The 23,989-nt window shown below is 50.1% G+C and overlaps 1 protein-coding gene across 1 annotated transcript in view; it reads left to right on the forward strand.

The window, feature by feature from the left end:
* Positions 1–397: 397 nt before the first annotated feature.
* Positions 398–23,989, forward strand: part of ASAP2 (ArfGAP with SH3 domain, ankyrin repeat and PH domain 2) — a 160,717-nt gene continuing 137,125 nt past the window's right edge. Inside the window, 1 exon segment of the mRNA XM_070379081.1 lies at positions 398–895. Coding sequence (XP_070235182.1) covers positions 770–895 — 126 coding nt within the window. The 5' untranslated portion in view covers positions 398–769.

Raw genomic sequence — 23,989 nt, forward strand, 5'->3', positions numbered from 1 at the left:
AATCCACTCCTGGGGTGGGGCGGGGACGGGGCAAGGGGGAGCCGGTGCACCGCCCGGGAGGTGTCCAGAGCACCCCGCGCGCGGGTCCGGGCCCGGGGCGGGAGGGGGGCCTGGGACGCGCCCGGGAGGTCTGTCCGGCCGGCCCGGCGGGGCGCGCCATGGAACCCCGGCGCGCGCGGCTGGGCGCCCGAACGCTGAGACAATGCGGCGCGCGGCGGCGGGCGAGCAGCTCGGCGGGCCCGGGGCGCGCGCCGCCTTCCTTCCTGCAGGATCGGCTTCCCGGCGGCGGCGGCGGCGGCGGCGGCGGCGGCGGCGAGCGCGCGGATTGGCGGCCCGGCCCTCCGCGCCGCCCCGCCCAGCGCCCGGCCGGCCGCCGCCCCCCGGCCCGGGCCCGCCCCTCTCTCCGCGGGAGTCGCTCGGGGCCCGCAGCTGGCTGGCGGGCACTTCCCGCCGGCTGTGCGCCTCCGCTTCGGGGACCGATCGCGAGCGCAGGCGGCGGCGGCGGCGGCGGGCGGACGGACGGACGGACGGGCCGCGCCCGAGCTGCGCGGGGCTGCGCGCGCGCGGCCCCTGCTCCCGCCGCCCGGCCCGGCGGGCGGCCCACCCGCGCCCTGCGGCGGCTCGTGCGGTTCCCGCGGCGGCAGCCCGCGCCCCAAAGCCTTCCTTTGTCCGCGGGCCGGCCGGCGGCGTCCGGGCGGCCGATCGGAGCCCGCGCAAAGAGGCTGAGGCGGCGGCTGCCCCGCGGCTGGCCGCCCGCCGCGCCGAGGCGATGCCGGACCAGATATCCGTGTCGGAATTCGTGGCCGAGACCCATGAGGACTACAAGGCGCCCACGGCCTCGAGCTTCACCACGCGCACGGCGCAGTGCCGGAACACCGTGGCGGCCATCGAGGAGGTGAGCGGCGCCCGCGGGCCTCGCGGGGCGGCGGGGGGCGGCTCCGGCCGCAGGTAGCGCCGCGCCCCGGCGCGCCCCCCACCCCGCCCGCCCCCGCCCGGGCCCGGCTTCGGCATCCCGGGAAAAAGTTTCTTTCCCTTGGAATCCGGACGCGGCCGGGCGATCCCTGCCCGAAACAGAAGCCCTTTGTTCCAGGAGAAGGCTGCTGCTGCCAGGCTACCTTGGGCCTTTTTAAGACCATCCCCCGCCCCTTCCCTCCCCAGATCCCCGCGGGGCAGCGGGCCGGACGGTTCACACCCCGCACCCCCAGCTCGCGCCCCGCTAACTTTGGCCCGAGAGTCGGGGCGGTGGTGAGCGGGGAGCCCTCCCTGGCCGTCGCGGAGGGGTCATCGGCTCCCCCGCGGACCCCCGGCGCCCACCCCGCCACCCCTCTCCCCCAGCTTGGGGAATTGCCCGGTGCCCAGCCTGCCCGGCGCGGCGCTCTGTGACCCGGGTCCCGCTCTGCCGGACTCGAGGGCCGGCCGGGGGACCCCGACTGCCCAGGAAAGGTGTGCGCACCTTTAGCCAGGGAGGCCCGCCCGGTCCCTCAGCGCGCCCGGGGAGGAGTGCGGGGAGCCGGGCTTCTGATCCGAAGGCCTTTGCTCCCCTCCTCTCCCCAGCCCCCACCACCCCGGGATGTGTATGTCTTACCTGATCGCACCCCCCGGACGCCTCCCTTCCTCATCAGCCTGGAAAAGGCCTGATTTTTAGGCGAGGTGCAGAGTCATCCTCTGCTGCTAACTAGGAAGCCCTCCACGTCCTGGGCGAGCGCACTTAGGACCAGCAGGCTTTGGTGACGGTCAGAACGGCCTGCTACCGAAGGGCAGGGTTTGGGAGGCCAGGGCCACCGATGACTGTGGTTTGGGGCTTTTCCTCCTTCTCTGCCCTCATTTACCCTTACCTGTCAGATGGGACGAGCAGTGCATCCTTTCCAGGGTGGTGATGAGACAAGTGTGTGTCAAGTGCTTGGCTTATACTAAATAGGTATGTACTAAATATACTAAATAGGTAACTGGTTTACAAGCCCTATGATGCCGCTGTTGAATCGATGATCACCTTCTCCCCCACAATGTCAAGGTACATTCTTGAAATGGGGTATGGTAGGTATTTCAGAAGGAGAGGACTGGGCCTGAGTGAGTGAAGGGAGGTCACCAGAAGAGCTTAATTAAGCGATGGCATTCAGTTTTTTGCCCGCTTGAACAAAGCAGCTGCTGTTAGGAACTGCTTGGGAAAAAATAAATCCAGAATGTTTTCCTTTAATGAAAAAAAATTTCCTTTGTAGGCATTAACAGTCAATAATAGGCTAAATGAAAAGCAGCAGATTCAGCGTGCTGAATGTTTTAAGAGTAGTAAGGGCATCCTCCTCTCCTCCTTCCTCACCGCCCCCTTATTTTTGGAGGAAGAGAGCTGCATGCAAACGTTCTGGAGTGAGCTGTGTGATCCCACATCACTTAATTCTACTCTTATTAGCAAGGCTTCAAAATGATGCCTTCAAATTAGGCTGATGGGGGATGAGCATCATAAGTTTCTTCAGAAGTGCTGGTTGAAAAACAAGAAAAAAACTTTGGCAGTGTTTTGAAAATACATCATTAATAATGTTTATGGACTGATTGCAACCCAAAAGGTAGCTGAGTATGTTTTCAGGGAAGGGAGCTTTTATACACCATGCCTTAAAAAGAATGCTTAATTGTGTTTAAAGTTCTGTTTCTTTTCCTTACTGCAGTTTGTCGGTTAAATATTATTAACACTGGCAGATGTTGGAAGCTAGGCAAATAGGAGTTGCTATTAAAATTGGCATACCCTTTCGTGATTAATGTTAGTTTGCGGTGTGTAGTTCCAAAGCTGTCTTAGGGTGCTGGGCAGATTACCCTAGAGCTCAGTTACTGAGTGGATGAAAGAGAGACTAGATTTGGTGATTTTATTAAACTGCAGGCTTGCTCTATGTTGCGTCTAAGAACACGAATTGGTTAAAATCTCAAAAAAAAAAAAAAGAAACTCATTACAGGTCTGTCTCACTTTAAGCAGATCCTGTACACATACTAAGATGATGCTACATGTGAGCTTACATTAATGAGAACTGGATTGGGAACAGTTTTATTTAACAAGTATGTCTTCATATTTTGATTTTAATCAAGCATGTGCTCTTCCTGCAGACCGGTTTATTGGGACAGAGTTACTCATTTCACAGAAATAAATATAAAATTTGCAAGTGTGTGGTCCTATGTTTAAACAAATGTGTCACGGAGTTAGTAAACTAATTTTGAACTGAGTAACCTTTGTGTATCTGTTATTTTCAGGATAGGCTATGTCTGCTAAAAATCATCCTATAACTGAAGTGTACTTTTTCTTTGATACGCACGCCTGTAGCTGGACTACCCTACCTTGTACTCTGAACCTCTCATCTGTTGTATTTATTTCTCATCCCCACGTTACACGTGAGGAAGTTGAGGCTTAGAGATGTTAATTTGCTCAAGGTTATAGAGCTAGTCACTTAGATGCATTGGAGAAGGAAATGGCAACCCACTCCAGTGTTCTTGCCTGGATAATCCCAGGGACGGGGGAGCCTGGTGGGCTGCCATCTATGGGGTCTCACAGAGTCGGACACAACTGAAGCGACTTAGCAGCAGCAGCAGCAGCAGCAGCAGCAGCACAGAGCTAGTAAGTTGAAGAGCTAGAGTTTGAACTTGGCTCCATGCTGTTTTCAGAAATAATGCTGTTAATGTGTTACGTTCAGTAAGGCTGAATTCTCTAAATGACTCTTTGGTCAGATTGTCCAAGTTCAGATTCCGCCTCTGGCCAGTTGTGTGAACTTGGATGAGATACCTAATGTTTTCTCATTTGCCTTGATGTTAGTCTGGATAACAATACCTGTCTGCCTTGGAGAGGTGTGAGGGTTTAATGAGATAGTCCGCAACACAGTACCTGGTGTATTACACAGACAACCGGTGTAATACATGCTAACTGCTTTAACAGTTTGTATTATAATTAATCCATAGAACCTAAAGGGGATATTTGGCCCCAAGATGAGATGTACATGGGTGGATTGATGTGGCCTAGGAGAGTAAGGGGAAGGAATGGTTGAATGAGTAAGTGAATGGAAAGCTACTACGTGTCTGTTAACCATTGCTTTTTAACTGGTTTGTTGTCTTGGCAGCAGGTCAGCACAGCAGTGTTTTAAAATTTTCACTTGGTGATCTCTTGGTGAAGTAATTGTTTTGCATGGTTTTAGCCAAGTCTGGTGCTTCAACTGGGATCTGCCCTGTGTTTTGGGAAATAATGGAAAAAATCAGTAGTGACTGAATCTGAAAACCCTCCCCTCTGCTGTTTGTGGGGGTTTTATTGCTGTCTCACTTTCTTTGAGTCTCTGAGCTCTTTGAAATATTCTCAGAATAGGGAAAAGTTGTACACGTGTGTGAAATGTTCATAGTTAGAGACCCTTCTGGAGCATCAGCCATTCTGTCGTGCTTATTTGGCTTTGTCAGATACATAGTTTTAAAAATAAATTTGATGTTGACTTGTAAGTATTAAAATTTAATCTGCTTCCTTCCGGGCCATAGTTCTCCACTCTGTTGTCCTTGGTTGCCTTGGAAATCTCATTGCTGTCACAAGCACAAGGTTCTAACTGCAGGGAGAGAAGGAGCATCTGGACTGCCCAGACTCCCAGGGGCCTTGCTGTCCTTGGGGCCAGATGCCCCTCCCAGCAGCTATTAGTGGGAACCCGGCCTGTGTACTTTTTAAGCAAGAGTATGATTCTAAACCTTAGCCCTGTGTGACTTGTTTGAAAAACACCTCTTCCAAATAGCAGATTAATGGATTTTAGATTTATTGTCGGGTTTCCCTGATGGCTCAGACGATAAAGAATCTGCCTGCAATGCAGGAGACCCAGGTTTGATCTCTTGAGTCGGAAAGATCCCCAGAGAAGGGAATGGCTACCCACTCCAGTATTCTTGCCTGGAGAATCCCACGGACAGAGGAGCCTGGTGGGCTACAGTCCATGGGGTCTCAGAGTGAAAGGACATCACCTACTTGCCCAGTCCATTCTTATTTTCAGAAATGAGCCTGTATGGGTCAGTTAGGACCACTGTAAAAAAAATAGACATATATGTTTATTTATGTGGCTGCGTCGGGTCTTGTGGCAGGTGGGATCTTTGCTGTGTCCCTCTGACTCTCTGATTGTATTGCGCTGCCTTCAGAGCCTGGGCGCTCAGTAATTGTGGCTCAGGGTCTTAGTTGCTCCATGGCATGTGGGATCTTTATTCCCCGGCCAGAGTTCAAACCTGTCTCCCCTGCACCACACAGGGCAGGTTCTTAACCACTGCACCATCAGGCCCAGGGCTGCCTTTTTATGCTGTGTTCTGTAATCCGGTCATAGGCGTCTGGAAATCTTGGAGTGATTTGAGAGAATGATCTCTGCTTATGAGATTCCTATTCTCCACACCCCGCCGCTGCCCCTTCAATTTGTCTCTTTCTTGTGATTAACAGTTAAAGTACTAATGCCTTCCTGGTTGGGTTTCAGGCCTGTCCCTCATTCAGTATTTAGTAAGTGCTGCTGTGTGCCAGGTGATGGGAAGAGAGTTCCCAGGAGGAATGTGTTCTATCTTTGAAGCAGCCTGCAGCTGAGTGGGAGAGACAGCCATCCTATAAACAAATCAATGCAGTAAAACATGGTTAGGCTGTGACCACAAGATTGTCCAAAATCCTGGATTGGCAGGGGTCAGGTGTGTCTGGGGCCATGGATTGGAGGACCTTGGTGATGATGTGGGATGGAGTCTCAAAGTCAAGATAGTCATCTGTGGGTTACCACGTGCTTTAATTACTAAGCTGTCTCCATAGAGCCTTTTGTATTTGTCTCCCTGCCTTAGGTAAATATTGACCCACTCCTGAGGTGATGGCCATCTAGGCTTCTGGTTGGATTTTCATAGCCAATTCATAGAGCACTGCTTAGACCACGAATTTGGAATAATCCTTGATTCTTACCCTCCTCATTCCCAGGCCTTGATGCCTTTCCTCAGGGAACACACACATTCTAGATCTGCACTGTCCAGTTTGTTGTTGTTCAGTCGTTCAGTCGTGTCCGACTCTCATGACCCTATGAACTGCAGCACATCAGGCTTCCCTGTCCTTCACCATCTCCTTGAGTTTGTTCACACTCATGTCCATTGAGTCAGTGATGCCACCCAACCATCTCATACTCTGTCATCCCCTTCTCCTCCTGCCCTCAATCTTTCCCAGCATCAGGGTCTTTTACAGTGAGTCCGTTCTTCACATCAGGTGGCAAAAATATTGGAGTTTCAGCTTCAGCATCAGTCCTTCTAGTGAATATTCAGGGTTGGTTTCCTTGAGAATTGACTGGTTTGATCTCATTGCAGTCCAAGGGACTCTCAAGAGTCTTCTCCAACACCACAGTTCGAAAGCCTCAATTCGTTGGTGTTCAGCCTTTTTCATGGTCCAACTCTCACATCCATACAGTTCAGTTCAGTTCAGTCGCTCAGTCGCGTCCGACTCTTAGCGACCCCATAAACTGCAGCAGGCCAGGCCTCCCTGTCCATCACCAACTCCCGGAGTCCACCCAAACCCATGTCCATTGTTTCGGTGATCCCATCCAACCATCTCATCCTCTGTCGTCCCCTTCTCCTCCTGCCCTCAATCTTTCCCAGCATTAGGGTCTTTTCAAATAAGTCAGCTCTCCGCATCAGGTGGCCAAAGTATTGGAGTTTCAGCTTCAACATCAGTCCTTATGAACACCAGGACTGATCTCCTTTAGGATGGACTGGTTTGATCTCCTTTCAGTCCAAGGGACTCTCAAGAGTCTTATCCAACACCACAGTTCAAAAGCATCAATTCTTCTGCGCTCAGCTTTCTTTATAGTCCATGACTACTGGAAAAACTGTAGCATTGACTAGACAGACCTTTTTCAGCAAAATGATGTCTCTGGTTTTGAATACACTGTCTAGGTTTGTCATAGCTTTCCTTCCAAGGAGCAAGCATCTTTTAATTTTATGGCTGCAGTCACCATCCACAGTGATTTTGGAGCTCAAGAAAATAAAGTCTGTCATTCCTTCCACATTTTCCCTTACTGTTTGCCATGAAGTGATGGGACTAGTGATGGTTAATTTTAGGCAGTATCCAACATGGCAGCCTGAAATCAAGCATTCAGTTTCTTGGCTGCCCCAGCCACATTTCAAGTGCTAATTAGCACGTGTGCATTGGACAGTGTAGGTTTAAAACATTTTCGTCATCAGAGAAAGTTCTGCCAGACAATACTTTTTAGATGCTTGCAACTCAGAAGGGTCTACTGATAGCAGCATCGGCATCACCTAGAAGTTTGTTAGGCACTCAGACTGTCAGAGCCCACCTTAGGCCTTGAAATCAGAATCTACGGTTTCCCAAGATCCCCAGGTACATTCTGTACACATTAAGGTTTGAGAAATGCTGTTCTCATGGTGACTGACAGTAGAATCACTTGCAGGGAGGGAGGAGGTTGTAGAATAGAGAGATGCCTGGCCCACTCCATGAAATTCCGACTTTATTAGTTAGGGTGGGCCCTGAAGCATTGGCATTTTCTAAAGCCACCCCCTAAATGGGGGTGATGATCACTGCAGTAAAGTAATGTAATGCCAGGTAGTGGTAAGTGATAAGTCACACAGGATACAGGAGTAGAATGAGACTCTGAAGAGCAGGAAACTGAAATCAGGAGAGGCCTCTCTGAAGAGGTGGCATTAGAGCAGAGCCCAGGATGCAGGGAGGAGCCAGGGAGGGGCAGCTTGTGAAAAGGCCCCAAGATGGAGGTGACTCAGCCATCCTGGAGGAGAGGAGGGGTGAGGGTGGGGGCCAGGCAGGCCAGGAGGCCTTGGCGATGTCGGGAGGGAGTTGGATTTTGTTCTCATGTGGTGGGAAGCTGTTGGAGGGTTTGATCTGATTTACATTATCGACATTTCAGGGCGGTTGTTCCAGGCAGGATAGACAGGCAGGGCAGGAGAGAACAGACGAGACTGGTGGGGGCGGGGGTCTTCCCAGCAGGCAGTGGGGGTGATGAGAGTCCGATGGAGACCCTCTGTGCTGACGGTTCTGGTGTGCGCTGGGGCCAGGTGAACAGAACTGGGTCCCTGTCCCAGTGGAGGCAGAGGCCAGGCTCCGGCCCTCGAGGAGTGGACCTCCTGGTGTCCCCCTGGCGAAGCTGACACCCTGGTGCTGCTTAGTGTCGAGGCCCGTGGTGTGCTGCTCAGCACGGCTTGCTCTAGAAGTTGTGTTGAAACCAATGCTGGACGTTCACGTGGTTTTCCGTAGACACAGATCAGAGAAGGGAGAGAGGATGTAGAGCTGTGTGGACAGGGTGTTTGCTTCTCTCCTCTTGTTTGTAGGTATATGTAGCCGGTGACACTTTCTTAGCAGTGTCAGATGCCTGGGACACGGTTCCCATTCAGCTCCCCAAACACTCTTCTTTCCACTAAAAAAGAGGTAGTGAATTCATTTCCCTCTCCTGCCGCAGTAGGAATCTGCCTGCTTTGCTTATACTTTGTCTGTGTCATATGGCCTTCAGGTGGTTGCCAGGATCCTTCCAGGTACTTTTGTACCATTATGGTTTTATCATGTGGATGATGTGGAATAAATGAACCAGAGCTGGAATGCTGGGGCTGTGTTTTCTTTTGTATTTGGTTGTGTTGGGTCTCCTGATTCGTAAATACGTCTGGGCACCTACCTGTGTATTGTCACTGTGCGGTGCCAGTGATGTAACAGCAGGTGGGACCAGCTCCTTCCCCGTAAAGCCCTTATTTTCTCAGGCTTTTGTGTGCAGTTAGTGTTTATCCCTTCAGCCTTTTTTCGTGCCATGGACCCTCTGGAACTCTGGTGAAGATGTTTCAGAAAGACGTTTTAATGCATTGAATTAACTGAACCCACTGGAGTGCAGGAGACCGGGGTTCAATCCCTGGGTGGGGAAGATCCCCTGGAGAAGGAAATGGTAACCCACTCCAGTATTCTTGCCTGGAGAATCCCTGGTAGGCTACAGTCCACGGGGTCGCAAAGAGTCGGACAAGACTGAGTGACTTCACTTTCACTTTTCTCCTGCACTGCAGGCGGATACTTTACTTTGTCTGAGCCACCAGGGAAGCCCAAGAATACCGGAGTGGGTAGCCTATCCCTTCTCCAGGGGATCTTCCCAGCCCAGGAATCAAAGCGGGATCTTCTGCATTGCAGGCAGATTGTTTACTAGCTGAGCTACCAGGGTCTCCACATAGACTCTTAAACAGGACGAGATATATTGAAATACAGTTAGAAAAATGTTTGAAAAAATCTATCATACTAATATGTATTTCTTTACTAATGCATTGAATATCAAAATTTGGTTGGTTGTGGGTCTAATAAATACTTTAATTTTGAGGTCCTGATGAATGTAAGCAATGTGGGGAGCTATTTCTAACGACTCTAAAACTATATTAAGTCTTCTCTTTGGAGTCACAGTACTGCTGATGTTACCACGGTGTGTTGCTTACATTCATAATTGAGGGAAGTGCTAAATTTCAGTTGGGGGCTAATGAAATACAGATGTAATTATTTTTTCCAATCCCAGCTCTCTGAATTCAGACTAAGAATTCCAGGCTTGACAAGATTATTTTAGTCGATTGTCTTTTGGAGTGAGTGAGTGAGTGACTCTGTAACAGTGTTGTTTAAACAAGCCTCGTGATTATTACAGTGTCATTGTCATGAATTGGTTCTTGGAGTTCGGCAGAGGGGTGACACCCCGAGCCTGTGTTACAGTCATCGAGTCGTAAAGGTGCGTAGAGGAACTAGGGGTGGAGGGCAAAGCTGTCAGTTGTGGCTGGACAGCCATGCTCTCTGCATTTTTGTCAAGGTTGGGGCTTGGCAGTTTCTCATGTGATCCCAGGTTAGTTCTTACCCTCGTGCTTGCCTTGGAGTTCAGGGACACTATGAATTGCCTCTGTGAGTCCTGTAGTTAGGACCCTGAGCTGGGCTGCTCAGTTCTCCTATTTTTACCTTTCTTGTTTTTCTGGTTTGTCGTCTGCTGTCCTCAACTCTGAAGGGCAAGCTTGGGTGTGAAGTGATAGATTTATAGGTACCTTCTGCCCAGAATTCTAAGGGGAGACTTGGACTTCCGCCTTGTTGAGGCTAACGTATTTGAAATGATGCTGTTGTTGCATGAGTGTGTTTGGGGTGTCTACAGCATAGCTGAAATGTTACTGTCCGTCCTCCCCCCGCTTTTTTTTCCTTTTCTCTTGCCTCTTAGCAGTTATTGGATGCTTACAGTATGCCAGGCTTGCTTTAAATTTTTTACACATATTAACTCTTAACTTGTTCAGTGATTACAAAGATCCTGTAAGGTCCCCGGAACCTAAACCACTTTACCAGGAGCAGAGAGCTAGGAAGTGGTGGAGCCAGGATTCAAATGCAAGCATTCTGACACGCGAGTTTCCGCTTCTGTAGCCGCCGGCTGCCTCTGTGGAGCCTGGCCTGGAAAACGCCATCCGTGTTGATGCCTCTGTGATTAATTGGCACGACCTGTCTCTTGCTGTCCAGTTTAGTACCATGCACCTGCTGCCTTCCTTGAGTGGGTGCTTCTGGGGAATGCTTGCTGCCTCTGCCTCCTCTGTCTGTGTTGCCCCCCAAATGGTTCCTCTTTACTCCCTTCACCGCTCTGCTGACATGTCCAGCACTACAGAGCCCAGTGGCCCCAGGGACCGCTCACACCCTGGCAGGAGGCAGCCCTACTAACGGGATTATCATCTTCCTGCTCCAGCTGAAGATGGCTCTGTCAATATGATTTTTATGCAGGTGCTGGCAATCAAAGTCCTTGGCTGGTGAAGGCAGTTCCCGCAAATGATGAATTGCCTTGGCTTTTAGGATTCTAGCCAGGCACTCCGGATTTGAGGGCCTCTTTCCCTAGTTTCCTAGAAATCACAATCTTAATAGAGTTTTTGTTGTTGTTGTTTTAATTTTTTAACAGCAATGGCTGACATTTCTTTGAGCCCTAATTCTGTGTTAAGGGCTGTGCTGTGTTTTAATTGGAAGTTTTTGATAATTGAATCCTTTCACTTGGCCTGTCTGGTGTAGATCCTGTTACCTCTGTTCTATGGTTGAAGACACCAAGGCTCAGACAAGTGCCGTGACTGCAGGTAGCTAGCCTGTCCCACAGTTAGCAGATGATGGAACCAGGAACCCCAGCCACGTCGAGATCAGCCTGTGTGCTTAAGACTGTTTTCCTGTTGGCCCTTTAATGCCTCCCTGCTAGTCTCCTGCTGGCATCTCTGTTGCCGGTAAAGATCCCTCTTTAGGTGTTTCTCTGGGCTTCAATCGTGCAGGCTGATAGTCGTCCACCTTCTGCAGGTGGGTCTCCACTGTCGATGCCATCGAGGTGAGGTTGCCTGAGCAGGGTCATCAGACTCTAACACTTGGGGAGGTGCTTCACATCAGAGGTGTTTATTAAGTGGCCTTGCCTGCTTTGGAGTGAGTTAGAAGGACACACACCCTTACCCCCAGAGCTGAGGACACTGTCACAGCTGCTTGTAGAGGACTCCAGAGCCACATAGGCAGTGAGCAGTCCATCCAGCGTCCCCGCAGTGTCAACAGATACGTGTTTGGAGAGCGACCACTGCAGGGTTACAGATGTGACTTGTCTAGGCAGTCAGGGAACTCTGGGGGAGATTCTGAGGGGAAGAGAGAGTGTTCAGTCCCTGTACTGTGTCTGTTCCTCTGCTAGCCCTGATCTGACAGCTCTCCTGGTGTTGGGCCTTGGGCAGCTGATTTCACTGGTCCAGCCTCAGTGGCCTCAGCTGTAAAGTGGAGGGTGGATGAGATGTTTCTTAACATTGTGTCTGCAACACAGTTCACCTGCCTCTTGCCTTCTTTCCTTTTCCTGACCATCTCCTCCACTTTCTCTTGGCCATTCAAATCCATACCTTTAGAGAGGTTAGAAGTGAAAATATCTCTTTCTCTACTCCCCTGTTAAACATTCCCTCCTCCAAAATACCACTGGAGTCGATAAGGTGGTTGGCCCAGAGGCTGGAATTTCCTTGGGTGCATCACTAGTTTGTCTGGGACAAATGGGGCTCTGTACTTTGCCATCCCATCTCACGGTGAAGGGTCTTTCCAGGTGCACACCTTGGTCTCTTGATTACAGCTCTGTTGTGCTTGGCTTCTCTGGTGAAAAGAAGTAGGACTTGCCCACGTGGTCTCTGATTGCAAAGTCTGTTAGCGGGAGTGTCACTGTTGATCTCCTGGTTGCAGATACGTGCCTCATTCAGCCGGATGTGCCGTGGTACCTGGGAGTTTTCCAGTCCAGGGCCAGGCCTTGTCTGTCTCTGCAGCAGCGAGCTTATAATGGTCCATTGTTTTTCGTGGTTATCCTGGCCTTTTGGCTGCTGCTTTCTGTAAGCATCATCTTGACCTGTTCACAGTGGGAACCCCTTGCTTCTTGACCAAAGGGAACTGTTGAGCTTCCCGGTTTTCTTCTAATCTTGTAAATTCTCTTGTGGGTTTTTCTTCTGTGGCCAGTAGGAATGAGGTGTGTTTACTCCTGGGTCGTTGGGCTGTCAGAACCTGCAGCTTTTGTTTGCCCTGGTGGTAGCTTGCCAGGCCACAGGCTTTTCTCATGGGGAAGAGGTGTCAGGCAGGCTGGTGCACGGCGGAAATTGTAAGGAGGCAGAAGGCTCCCCACCTCCTCCATCTCCCTTCCCTTTCCTCCTCCATGCTATGATTTCTTTTCCTTGGAGACCAGGTTGCTGATGCTGGTGACTAGACGGTGTCCAAAGCTGAAAATTCTCACCTGCCTTCTTTTTTCTCCTGCGTTCTCTTGCCTGCACTCCTGTGGTGTATTTCCAGACCCCCAGGCCCTGTATGTCCTTTTTAAAGCGGATTTTCCAGCCAGAGGAGACTCACAGGGGAAGATTTCGTTTGGGGTTTCAGTGTGCAGCTTTCTTTCCTGGGGAGCTGCCCTTTGGTGATGACATTTCATGGTGGCCTCCTTTACTACCACCCTGCCTCCTCTCAGTTTTCTAGGAACTGGGTTTATTGTTCTGTCTTTTAAAAATGATTTATTGTCTTCTGTAACAGTGTGGAAGGAGCTTAATTTTTTGAAGTGCACCGTCTTCTTCTTTATGGCCAGAGCAAAGTAAAGGTTTGATTGATCTTATGACACAGTTGCTTTAGTCATAGCTAATGTGAAGTCTCTTAAGGGCTTCTGTTTTATTTGATCTTTTTAATTTATGAACCTCCTTGCATCCCTGAGCATCTGTGCACAAAGCCAGTGAGGCCTGGGGTGTCGCATTCAGGGCTTTATTCCTGCTTCTGATGCACTGCGAGCTAGTAGAGCATTCTGACAGTTGGTTAGGTTTTGGGTTGAATTAGGGAGTAGTGATGGAGAAGGAAATGGCACCCCACTCCAGTACTCTTGCCTGGAAAATCCCATGGATGGAGGAGCCTGGAAAGCTGCAGTCCATGGGGTCGCTGAGGGTTGGGCACGATTGAGCAATTTCACTTTCAGTTTTCACGTTCATGCATTGGAGAAGGAAATGGCAACCCACTCCAGTGTTCTTGCCTGAAGAATCCCAGGGACGGGGGAGCCTGGTGGGCTGCCGTCTCTGGGGTCGCACAGAGTCGGACACGACTGAATCGACTTAGCAGCAGCAGCAGCAGGGAATAGTGGTGTCAGTAGATGACTGTTTCAGGAATTTGTTACTGGTTTTCCCAAGGAAAACATACTGTTAGGTTGAATAATTAAAGCCAGTGGTAGACGTGTGTTAGAAGGTAAACAAGAAGAAAAGGCTGTTGTCAGTAGCTGCTGGAACACCCATCTTGTTTCTCTGTAGGGCAAGGTCATCCTCAGGGTTCTTGAAAAGGCCGGGTAGTGAAATAGAAATAACAGGGACCAGTGCTCAACAGCTGAGACCAGTGGAAGGGAGGAAGAGAGAACATTGGACTCACTCAGAGTGTGGGGCTACCCCTTCTCCAGAGATCCTCGAGGTTTCTCCCCGCTCAGCAGCAGGTCTAACAAATGAGTCAGTGCTCTCTGCCCTGATGGGCAGGGAGGCATATGATCCATTGAGGGGAGTTTGCACGAGGATGGTTTTTGAGCTTTGCTGTGTAATTTTGATGACTTTTAGTTCACTGAGAAAATTCACCTGGAACAACTCCTTCCTTTGGTGTTGGTCCGAATGTAGCATTTAGGACATCTTTCAGGATGGGGTTTGGGCCATGGCAGAATGATGTGGAATCAGTTTCTGGGTCACGCAGGCTTTTGAGAGGACAACCCTGGGCTCTTAGATGTCTGCTGTTAAGGAGCATGCGGTTTGCTGTCAGACCTCAGAGTGTCTTGGCATTTCCTTCTCAGGGGCGAGGGAGGCTCGGAATCCACAGTTAGGCCTGCTCTTGGTTTTCCTGTTGGACCCTCCTGCCAGACCTTGAGAGTGCCTCAGGTTAAGTGGCCCTTCTTTTTGAATCCTCAGAGTCCCAGGTGGTTCCCAGACCATGGTTCTCAGAAATTGTCTGTTGAGTGTGAAGGCCCAGGTAATCGTTGTTTTTGTGATTTTATGTCTTGACCTTCAGATGGCTTGCTGTATGTTTAGAAATAAATTTGTTTTGATTTGTACAATCAAGATTGTCATGTTATCCTTTGAAACAGGTAAATCTCTATAAGAATTACAGAAATCTCCTCTCTCTAAAGCACCCTGATATCAACTTTCTTCATTGAAAAATATCTCTTACTCTGTAAAACCTTCCCTAACATCCCTCATCTATCAGAACTTTCTTCTCTTTTTTAAAAATAATTTTTAAATTTTATTTTTTGGCTGTGCTGGGTCTTTGTTGCTGCATTGGGTTTTCTCTAGTTGTGGCAAGTGGGGGCGACTCTAGTTGCAACGGGTGGGTTTCTCCTTGTGGGAGCTTCTCTTGTTGTGGAGCAAGGGCTGTAGGGCCCGTGGGCTTCAGTAGTTTTGACTCCAGGCTCAATAGTTGCGCTCCATGGACTTAACTGCTCCGAGGAATGTGGGATCTTCCCAGATCGGGAATCAAACCTGTGTCTCTTGCATTGGCAGGCAGATTCTTCACCACTGAGGCACCAGGGAAGCCCTTCTCTGAAATCTTAAAGCAGTTACTGTGACTCACTTTTGGATCAATCTATCCGTCCATTGATTCAGGGTTTGGTTGATCCATCCGTCCATCCATTGATCTATTGATCCGTCAGTGGTGGATTGAGGCATCCATCTGTCTGTCCGTCCGTCCATCCATCCATCACTGGGGCAGACCTGGGCTGTCTCGTGCTTGACATGAAGTGTGCTGCGTGCAGTGTGGTGGGCCACGGCCGCTGTGGGTCCTGCGTGTGTGCCGAGAGTGGCCCGTGCTTCCCTCCTTGGTGCTCACTCACTTCTGCAGGGCCGGAATCTCGTCAGGGAGCACACAGGAGGGGGTCACTTGTCTGAGGGTTTGGGGTCCTCAGGGTTGTCCCTGTTTGGTCAGGACAGAGGATGGCAAGCTTACAGTCCACCCTGTTTTTGTTTGCAAAAAAAAAAAAGCTAAAACAAAAACAAATATGAAGACTATACAACAGAAACTGTGTGGATGTGGCCTGCAAAGCTTGAAATACTTCCTGTGGGGCCCTTTACAGCAAGTGCTTGTGCTCCAAGTACGCGGATGGGCTGTGAGTGGAGAGAGTCTGGACTGAGTGGGCAGAGTGCTGGGGTGTGTGGAGCCTTTGGGTGGCTGAGTCCAGTGGTCTGTGTGTCACACAAGCGTGCTGAGCAGGTCTAATCCCTGTGGAAGCACCTTCTGTGCCCCAGGCTGCAGGAAAACACCACAGCTATTGAGTAGAGGAGTGAAGTGAGCAGGGCTGGGCTTCAGGCAGCCCATCTGGTGTGGTGGGCAAGGGGGGCGGGGGGAGAGGGTCAGCCCTTCGTTGTGGGGGGCCCTCGGAAGGGGTACCTGCTGTTCTGCACCCCGAGTCCTGCGGGGGCCAACCCCAGGCCAGCCCGCAGGAGTGGTCAGGGGCGACTCGCCTGAAGCAGGCATGCGTTCCCACCGTCAGCCTGCTTCCTGTGTTTGTGTTCTTATTTCCTGAAACAAAACTGATGACTCCTGAGAGCAGGAGCTCTTTTTTTAAAAAAATAATATGCTTATATTTTTATTTAAACTTGACTATTTTTCAAAACACAGTTTGGGCTGGACAAGTTTTATGCCCATTTTACAGCTGAGAAAACAGCCTCCCAGGTGTCTCGTGGCTTCATAAAAAGACAGTCAATGGTAGCCCTGAGAACTGAGCCCAGATCTCACAGCTCTTGTCACTGAGGGATCTTTCTGTTTCCCAGAGCAGCTGAGTACCTGCTCAGTTATCGTTTTATGGAGCTAAAAAAAAAAAGGTGTGGGTACAGTATTTATGCAGAGATTCTGTATGCTTAGAAGCTTCTTCATTCAGTCTATTTTAAGAGATTCAGAATGATGTACATGTATCATTTGCTATGAGTTACTGTCTTTAGAAATGGCTAGAGAGGACAGATAATTTAGAAATATTTGCACCTTACATCAGAAGAGAGTTAATAGTACCCGTTACTATTAATACTAGTGGTATTAGCTGTTCCGGGAAAAGGTGCTATTTATTCATAATAAGCAGATAATAGCAGCAAGATTGGAGAGGAAAGCCCAGATAACATTGAGTGTAGGTGTAATTATAATTTAAATTCCATGGTGGGGGAGGGTATTTAAATACAAGGTTTTAAGAGCTGAGTGGTAGTGTAAGGCATAACTCCAGTCTTGTCTGTAACAGGAGGTACTTTTTGGCCCTGTAACCTTGGAGACGTCATCAATCTTGAATTTTTCATCATTGGAATGAAGTATCTTTTGAGAGAAGCATATCTTCTTCAGTGTTAAAAATATGTTTCTCTCATGTGTCATAGTGAGTATTCTAGTTACATTGCATATTTCTTTCTTTCTTTTTTTTATATCCTGCCCACTCTACTTGGTTATCCTTGAGAAGAGAGAGAGGGTTTTAGGTGATAGCTATGTGGTACCCAGTCTTTGGGTCTATAATCATATTCCACATTTTTACAGTTTTGTCAGTCCTTTTTGTTGCTGTTCTGATATTTGACTGTAGATCTCTTTCTTTGGGGAAGGTCACTTTGGTGGCTGAAGGAGAACTGGGCTCATTTAGGGGCTGCTAGAGGATGTATTTTTGTTATGCTTGACAAGTAAGCAGCGCCCTTCCTCCTGAGTGGAGCTGATCAGTGATCGACAAATGAATGGTCTCTTTCCATCTGGTTGTCACACAGACAGGCGAAAACGATGGTGCCGTTTGAACACTGAGTTTCTCAGACTCCCAGGGGACAACAGAATGTGTATATGAGTTGGCATGCCCAAATGCAAATGATTTCTATTGATACCTAATGTATGTAAATTTATGCTGCTTGGTTGACAAAGACATTATGAATGATACTGTTTCTCAGTAGTGTTATATAACTGAAATTTTTGTTTCATCCTCACAATGGTGAAGTACAATTCCTGCTGAATTTCTGTGACATTTCCAGCAGCTCCAAAGCTGGCTATGGGGCTGTCGCACCAGAGATGGAAGATTCCACATCTTCCAGAGTGAGTGAGTGCATGCCTCTCTCCTAAAGGCCTTGACTGTCTTCTCCCCACGTGGAAATGCCCTGATTGAGGGCAGGGTGAAAGTGGATGGTCAGGGTAGTGCAGTGACTCAGCAGAGAAGAGGGGTCTTAGTCCAGTTTGGGGGGTCAGGGTGTGGCGCTGAGACAAGGGACTGCTTTGGGAAGAAAGTTATCTTTTCCTTTTTAACATTGAGTCCTTCGTTTCTGCTTCTGGCAATTACATTACATCTCAAATTCAGGGACAGAGAATCCAGACAGGTTGTGAGAGAGAAGGGTTTAGTCAGTAGAGTTGGTGGGATAGGGCCCCGTGTGCCTGGTGAACCCCACTCAGCCCTGGTGGGGGAACGTTGGGACTGGGTGTGCTTCACCTAGTGGTCATGACAGCGGTATTAGCCCCGCTTCTTCTATCTTCACCTCTGCTCTCCCCTGAGCCCTGACTGTGGGGTCTCCCCATCTGGCAGTTAACCCACCTAAGGACTGTGTGCCCACCCTTGCTGAGCTGGGTGCTGGGGCAAGCTGCCCAGTGGGTAGATGTCCCTGCCCTCCCGACCATGCCACTAGCGTGGCGGGAGAGGCCGGTGGCCAGTGTGCTTCCTGCAGGACCTGAACTTTTGCTAGGTCTGGAAGCATAATCAGGCGTTAGGTAGCGCGCAACAAAGCCTAATGCACAAAAGAGCCCTCTGGGATATTTGCTGAGTAAATGGGAGAATTGAATGATAGCAGGAGGTGAGACTCTTCTAGAAAGGGGACTAAGTACCTGAGCCCAAGGTGGAGCTGAGTAAATGAGAGAATGAATGATAGCAGGAGGTGAGACTCTTCCAGAACAGGGACTAAGTACCTGAGCCCAAGGTGGAGCTGAGTAAATGAGAGAATGAATGATAGCAGGAGGTGAGACTCTTCCAGAAGGGGGACTAAGTACCTGAGCCCAAGGTGGGGCTGAGTAAATGGGAGAATGAATGATAGCAGGAGGTGAGACTCTTCTAGGTCGGAGACTAAGTACTTGCGCCCAAGAGGGGAGACTGGTTGCATGCAGAAAGATAAGATAGCGCAGGGCTCTGGAGGGCTGTGCCCAGTGGGTGATTCTTGCTTGGGGTGGGGCAGTGTTGGGCTCTTTGTCCGTGTGGCTGGGAGAGAAATGAGCATGTGGAGTAAAGAGTCCTAGCCTTGCTCTAGGAGGACGGAAGGCATTGGTCGAGAGCAGCTTTATGATTTCTGCAATAGAGGGGATTTCTGCAAGAGGAGATGCTTGTGTTTGCTTTTCCCCCATCATTCATTGAAGGTCTCCCTGGCCCGTTCCAGCACTGGGCGTTTACTCATGTGAGTGAAGAGCATCCTGGATTTTTAGGCGTTCACAGTTTCACATGGTTCATCTGTGTAAACAGATGAGTAAACAAACAATTACAGTATGGTTTGATAAATACGGTAAGATGCAGAGGCGGTTGCTACGGCAACGCCAAGTCACTCATGACATCCTGTGAGAGCCAATAGGCTTGCTTGCTCAGGGTCTTCTTATAGGGGACCCAGCGGAGGAGTGATGGTGAGTGGTAGCCTGCCGCTACCACTCAGATGAGCCTGCTGCTGTGTGCCTGGGTCAGACCTGACCCCAGCAAGTGAGTTTGCCCATGCAGAAGTCTTAACAGCAGCCGTGGGCTGAGCCTGGGCCCTGTGACATCTCTAGCACGAGCAAGAAAAATCTGCGCTGGGACCAATTCCCCAGAGGGCAGTCCTACAACCAGATTGTGGGGCGCTCTCCCCGGGTAGATGCAGCCTCGTGAAGGGGAGGGTGACGGGGATGGAGAGTGGCTTCCGCACGCCGACCTGGGTTCTGCCAAGAACCAGGATGCTAAATATAGTCCCTGTGTCTCCTGAGCTACTGGGTGAAGAGGATGTTTCTTGTTTCCCATCTAGTCTGGGAGTGAGGGCAGGTATGGGAGAAGCAGAGTAGGTTTTTCCCCCTATTTAGGGTCGATTACCAGGAAAGCATCTGCATTTCATAATCAATGGAAGAATCCTTTCAGTCAGATCAGGCAGATGTACCAGGGTCTTGACTAGAACGTGGAGAAGGCAGTGGCATCTCTGTGGCGGGGACAAGACGATCTCTGTGCAGAGTCCGGCTGTCTGCGCTCCAAGTGTGGACCACAGGGTTCATGGGGGCCCAGCTGTCCACACTCTGAGTGTGGACCATGGGGTCTGTGAGGCCCAGCTATCCAGTGCTCTGACCAGAGGACCACAGGGTTTCGTGGGGCCCGGGCATTGTGTGCGGAGGTGGAGGGGGTCCTTGGCTAGTTCCAGTGGCAGGGGACAGGTCAGCTTCCTGCCTCCTGACAGCACAACCACCTGCCCGTTTTCAGAGAGGAGATCAGGTTGCTCTGTGGTTGTGTGTTACTTTCCCGAGCCTCTGACTTCCTGTTTCCTCTTATATACCAGTCTGGCGGGAGGAACTCCTCTTCCAGCCGCAGGGCAGGTGGGCGGCATTCCGTCTGCTGGAAGGATTTTTCTGGTACGACTCTGCACCTCCCATCCCTCCAGCCAGGACTCGCCACTTCCAGGAGGCAGGTGACAGTCTCCCCTTGACTCCTGACTGGGCTCCCAGGCTCTGTGACTTGACCTGTGATCCCCTCTTCCTCACTGCCTCCGCTTGCTCTGGGATGTGTGCGGAGTCACATCTAACTTTGAGCCCCGTTTGGATGGCAAAGCCGACTCAATGGACATGATTTTGAGTAAACTCTGGGAGTTGGTGATGGACAGGGAAGCCTGGCGTGCTGCAGTCCATGGCTTGCAGGCAGTCAGATGCGACTGAGCGACTGAACTGAACTGAGGAGCGTTTGGTGTGGTTGCAGCCTGGACTTCATATAAATGTGGGTTTGAGTCACAAAGCAGGCTTGCCGTCTGCTGAGTGCGTGCCAGTCACCAGGTGTGATCTGGCGAAGGAGTTGCTGTTGCTGGTGTTCGGTCCGAATCTTCCCTCCTGGAAGTGGCGAGTCCTGGCTGGAGGGATGGGAGGTGCAGAGTCATACCAGTTTTTCTTAGAGTGAAAGTCCCTTGATGAGGGACCCTGTGTTGTCTTCCCGACCCAACCCCACCACCCTGCTCCCAACCCCACACTGCCTCCCGGGGACTCTACTTCAGAACCTTTCCCCGCCGTTCATTCTGCCCAGAACCATCTTCTCTCCTCACTGCCCATCCACACGGTTCACCCCACCCTCTTACCTCTTTTAAATAAACATCACCTCCTCAATGTCCTACCCTGACCACCATTTAAACCAGCTCCCTGCTGCCAGCCCTCTGACCATCTCTTGTCCTGCACAGCTCTTAGCGCCTCATAACCTAGGACATAACTTACTTAGTTGTTATGAAAGTGAAAAGTGAAAGTGAAGTCGCTCAGTCATGTCTGACTCTTTGCGACCCCATGGACTGTAGCCTACAAGGCTCCTCAGTCCATGGAATTTTCCAGGCAAAAGTGCTGGAGTGGGTTGCCATTTCCTTCTCCAGGGGATCTTCCCGACCCAGGGATCGAACCCGGGTCTCCTGTGTTGCAGGCAGACGCTTTACCAACTGAGCCACCAGGGAAGCTCCAGTTATTATAGTTTTAATTTATTTTCTAATTCCCTCTTCCCTTCGTTAGATCATGAGCTCCGTGGGGGCAGGGATTCCTGGCTGTCTCAGTTAATGATGCATCTCCAGCGCCCAGAATTGTGCCCTGTGCCTGGCACACAGTCCATTAATAGTGCACATTTGTTGAATGAATAAAACTGGCCAGCAAATACAATTTGGATTGCAGGAAGTGAAACACGTGATCCACGAGCACTGGTGCTGTTGGTTCATAGAAATCTTGTTTCTCGGGAATTCTTTGGTGGCCCAGCGGTTAGGACTTTGCCAAGCCGAGGGCTGGGGTCTGATCCCTTGGTGGGGAAACTGGGATCTTGGAAGCTGTGTGGTAGGGCTCCCCGCTCCTCCCCAAAGAAATCTTGTTTCTCTGGCTATAGTGAAGACACTTAATTCTTAGAGGGTACTGCTTGAAAATTTTTATTAGTGAATGAAGATCCCTGGAAAAGTGAGAGCATGTTTGCATGGCTCAGTTCCACAGGGCTTGAGGCTGCTGCTTGCCTGCAGGGGTTCGGATCCAGGGTTAGAAATGTGCCCAGCCTCTCTCTGTATCCATCTCCAGACGGGCTCTGGGATTCCCTGTATGTTTCCAGATTGCTGCTTAGTAAAAGTGGAGAGTGTGGTTCCTTATTTCTTTTACTCAGTGGATCCAGAGTAGTTTGGAGTTAGAGTAATTCACAGACACAGCTTTAAAACTGTGAGTCAATTAATTATTGTCCAAGAGAGCTTGGAGGTTCATCTCCAGGGTTGCTTTGGTGACAGTGATCTGATGTCTATGTGACAGTTATGACAAAGGCTGGAATTATGTTGGGACCTTGAAGAGTCTATCAGATGGTAAAGGAATTGAGAAGCAATGGTTACCACCTGTCCTATCTCACCCTTTTTTCTGGTTTGGACTGTTGCCTTGTGGAAATTTATTTATTTGTTAAGGCCTCCAAAATAAACATTCTCAGAATGGTTGCCAGGATTACAGGGTTATCATGATGAGAGGCTGGTTTGCTTTTTCAACTTCTTTCTTTTGTAAGCCCTGGTTGTTTTTTTACTGTTTATAAACTATTTTTAAAGAAACCATATGAATTCTTCATATTTCCCTCTCTTAGTAACATGACACTTCTAAAACTTGTATGGTGGCCTGGGACCCATAGTTTTGCAGAAATGACGAGATGGATGAGATGTGGTTCGTGCCTAAGAGGCGCTTATGTTATCCCTGAGCCTTGGACTTGGACTCCACCACTGATTTCACCAGTTAATGCATGTGTTAAACCTATTTAGTCCTTACAACAACTGTGTGGGTAGTAGGTACTGTTGTCATCCCCACGTTGAAAGAGGAGGAAACTGGGACACAGAGATTAGGTCCCTTTCCTAAGATCATTGAGCTAGGCACTCACAAAGCTGGAATCTCCACCCCAGATACTCTGACTTTTTGAGTCCATGCTTCTCATCATAACACTCTGCTGCCTCCCTCAAGCTTCCTACCAAGCTTGAGCTTCCTAAATCCATACAATGGACGAACTGGTCATAACGCTGCCTGGATGAGGATTGGTGTGAGAATCAAGTCAGAAAACCCCTGTCAGAACACTCAGCCTGTTGCGTGGTGAGGGCTTGTGGCAGCTGGCACTGCTACTCCAGCCTGGCGGAGGGAGATAAGATGGTACACAAATTATACTCATGGAAAGTAACATGTGTTAAGTGTCCTCGAAGAGCACTGATAACAGAGATGACTTCCTGTGGGGCCCTGGGAGGCCTTAGTTGGAGGAGACACCACCCGGGCGCTGACCATCAGTCCCGTTTGATTAGCTCCTGGAGCTAACTGGGGCTCTCATCAGTTACCAAGCCCAGGGTTGGACTAGATGGGAGATATCACAGGGTGGAGGAAAGGTGGGTCTGTTGGGAGGAATCAGAGGGTTGGACTCTTGAGTTGAGCAGGAGTTCAAGGAAGGCTGACCAGCATGGTGGGGCCAGGAGGGCCCACTTCCAGCCTTGTGAACGCTTAATTAGCTTTGCATATTGTCCTTCTGTTCCCTCTCTTTGGAAGTTTTCTCCCACACCTTCCTTCCAGTGGATTTCTAGAAATACCCTGTTTTTCATGACTCACTGACGGAGCACATCCTGTTTGGGGAAGTCCCAGGGGAGGCGTTTCAGGACGGTGTGAAGGGTGCTGCCTGTGATGTATGGTGCGGGCACCAGACGGCTCTGCTTTTCTGAAGCAGAAAACCTCCAGAAAACCCTCCCTGCTGTGTACCCATCTGAACTTCTCCACATGTGGGGTTTCAGTGCCTTGACCCAATTGTGCCCACTGGAATCTCCCTCCTCGTGTTGTAGGCAGGGACCTATGTGTGGCTGGCTGCAGCGTGACTGATGACGGGATTAATGGAATTAGATACGGGGCCTGAAGTTTGAACCTGACTGAGTCAGGTGACCTTTTGAACCAAGTGGGTGGCCCCACTGCTTGTGCCATCGGGGAGGCCGTGGTGGAGCCTCTGCCCGGTGCCCTGGACCGATTGCTTGCAGAGTGTTGTTGAGAGAATTAGAGAAATGGGGACGGCCTCTCAGGGCACCCAGAGCGCACACAGTGCAGTCAGCTGGCCCTTCCCTTGGATAGTCTGATTTTACCATGAACTGCTGCTATTCCGGTTTTTTTTATTATTGGCCTTCCTCCTTCTAACAGAGGCCGGATGTTTTAAATCATCATGCAGTGGCTGTCTTCTGTATGGCCCGAGGCCTTCTGGCAGGCTGATTGGAGAGCTCAATACATTAGGTGGTGAAATAATAGAAAAAAAAAAAAAATAGGAGAGGCTGAACTTGAGCTGTGAAGAGGGCTGGGGTTGGGGGGTTGGCCAGGTTT

Source organism: Bos mutus, chromosome 11, assembly GCF_027580195.1.
Source record: "Bos mutus isolate GX-2022 chromosome 11, NWIPB_WYAK_1.1, whole genome shotgun sequence".
NCBI lineage: Eukaryota > Metazoa > Chordata > Mammalia > Artiodactyla > Bovidae > Bos > Bos mutus.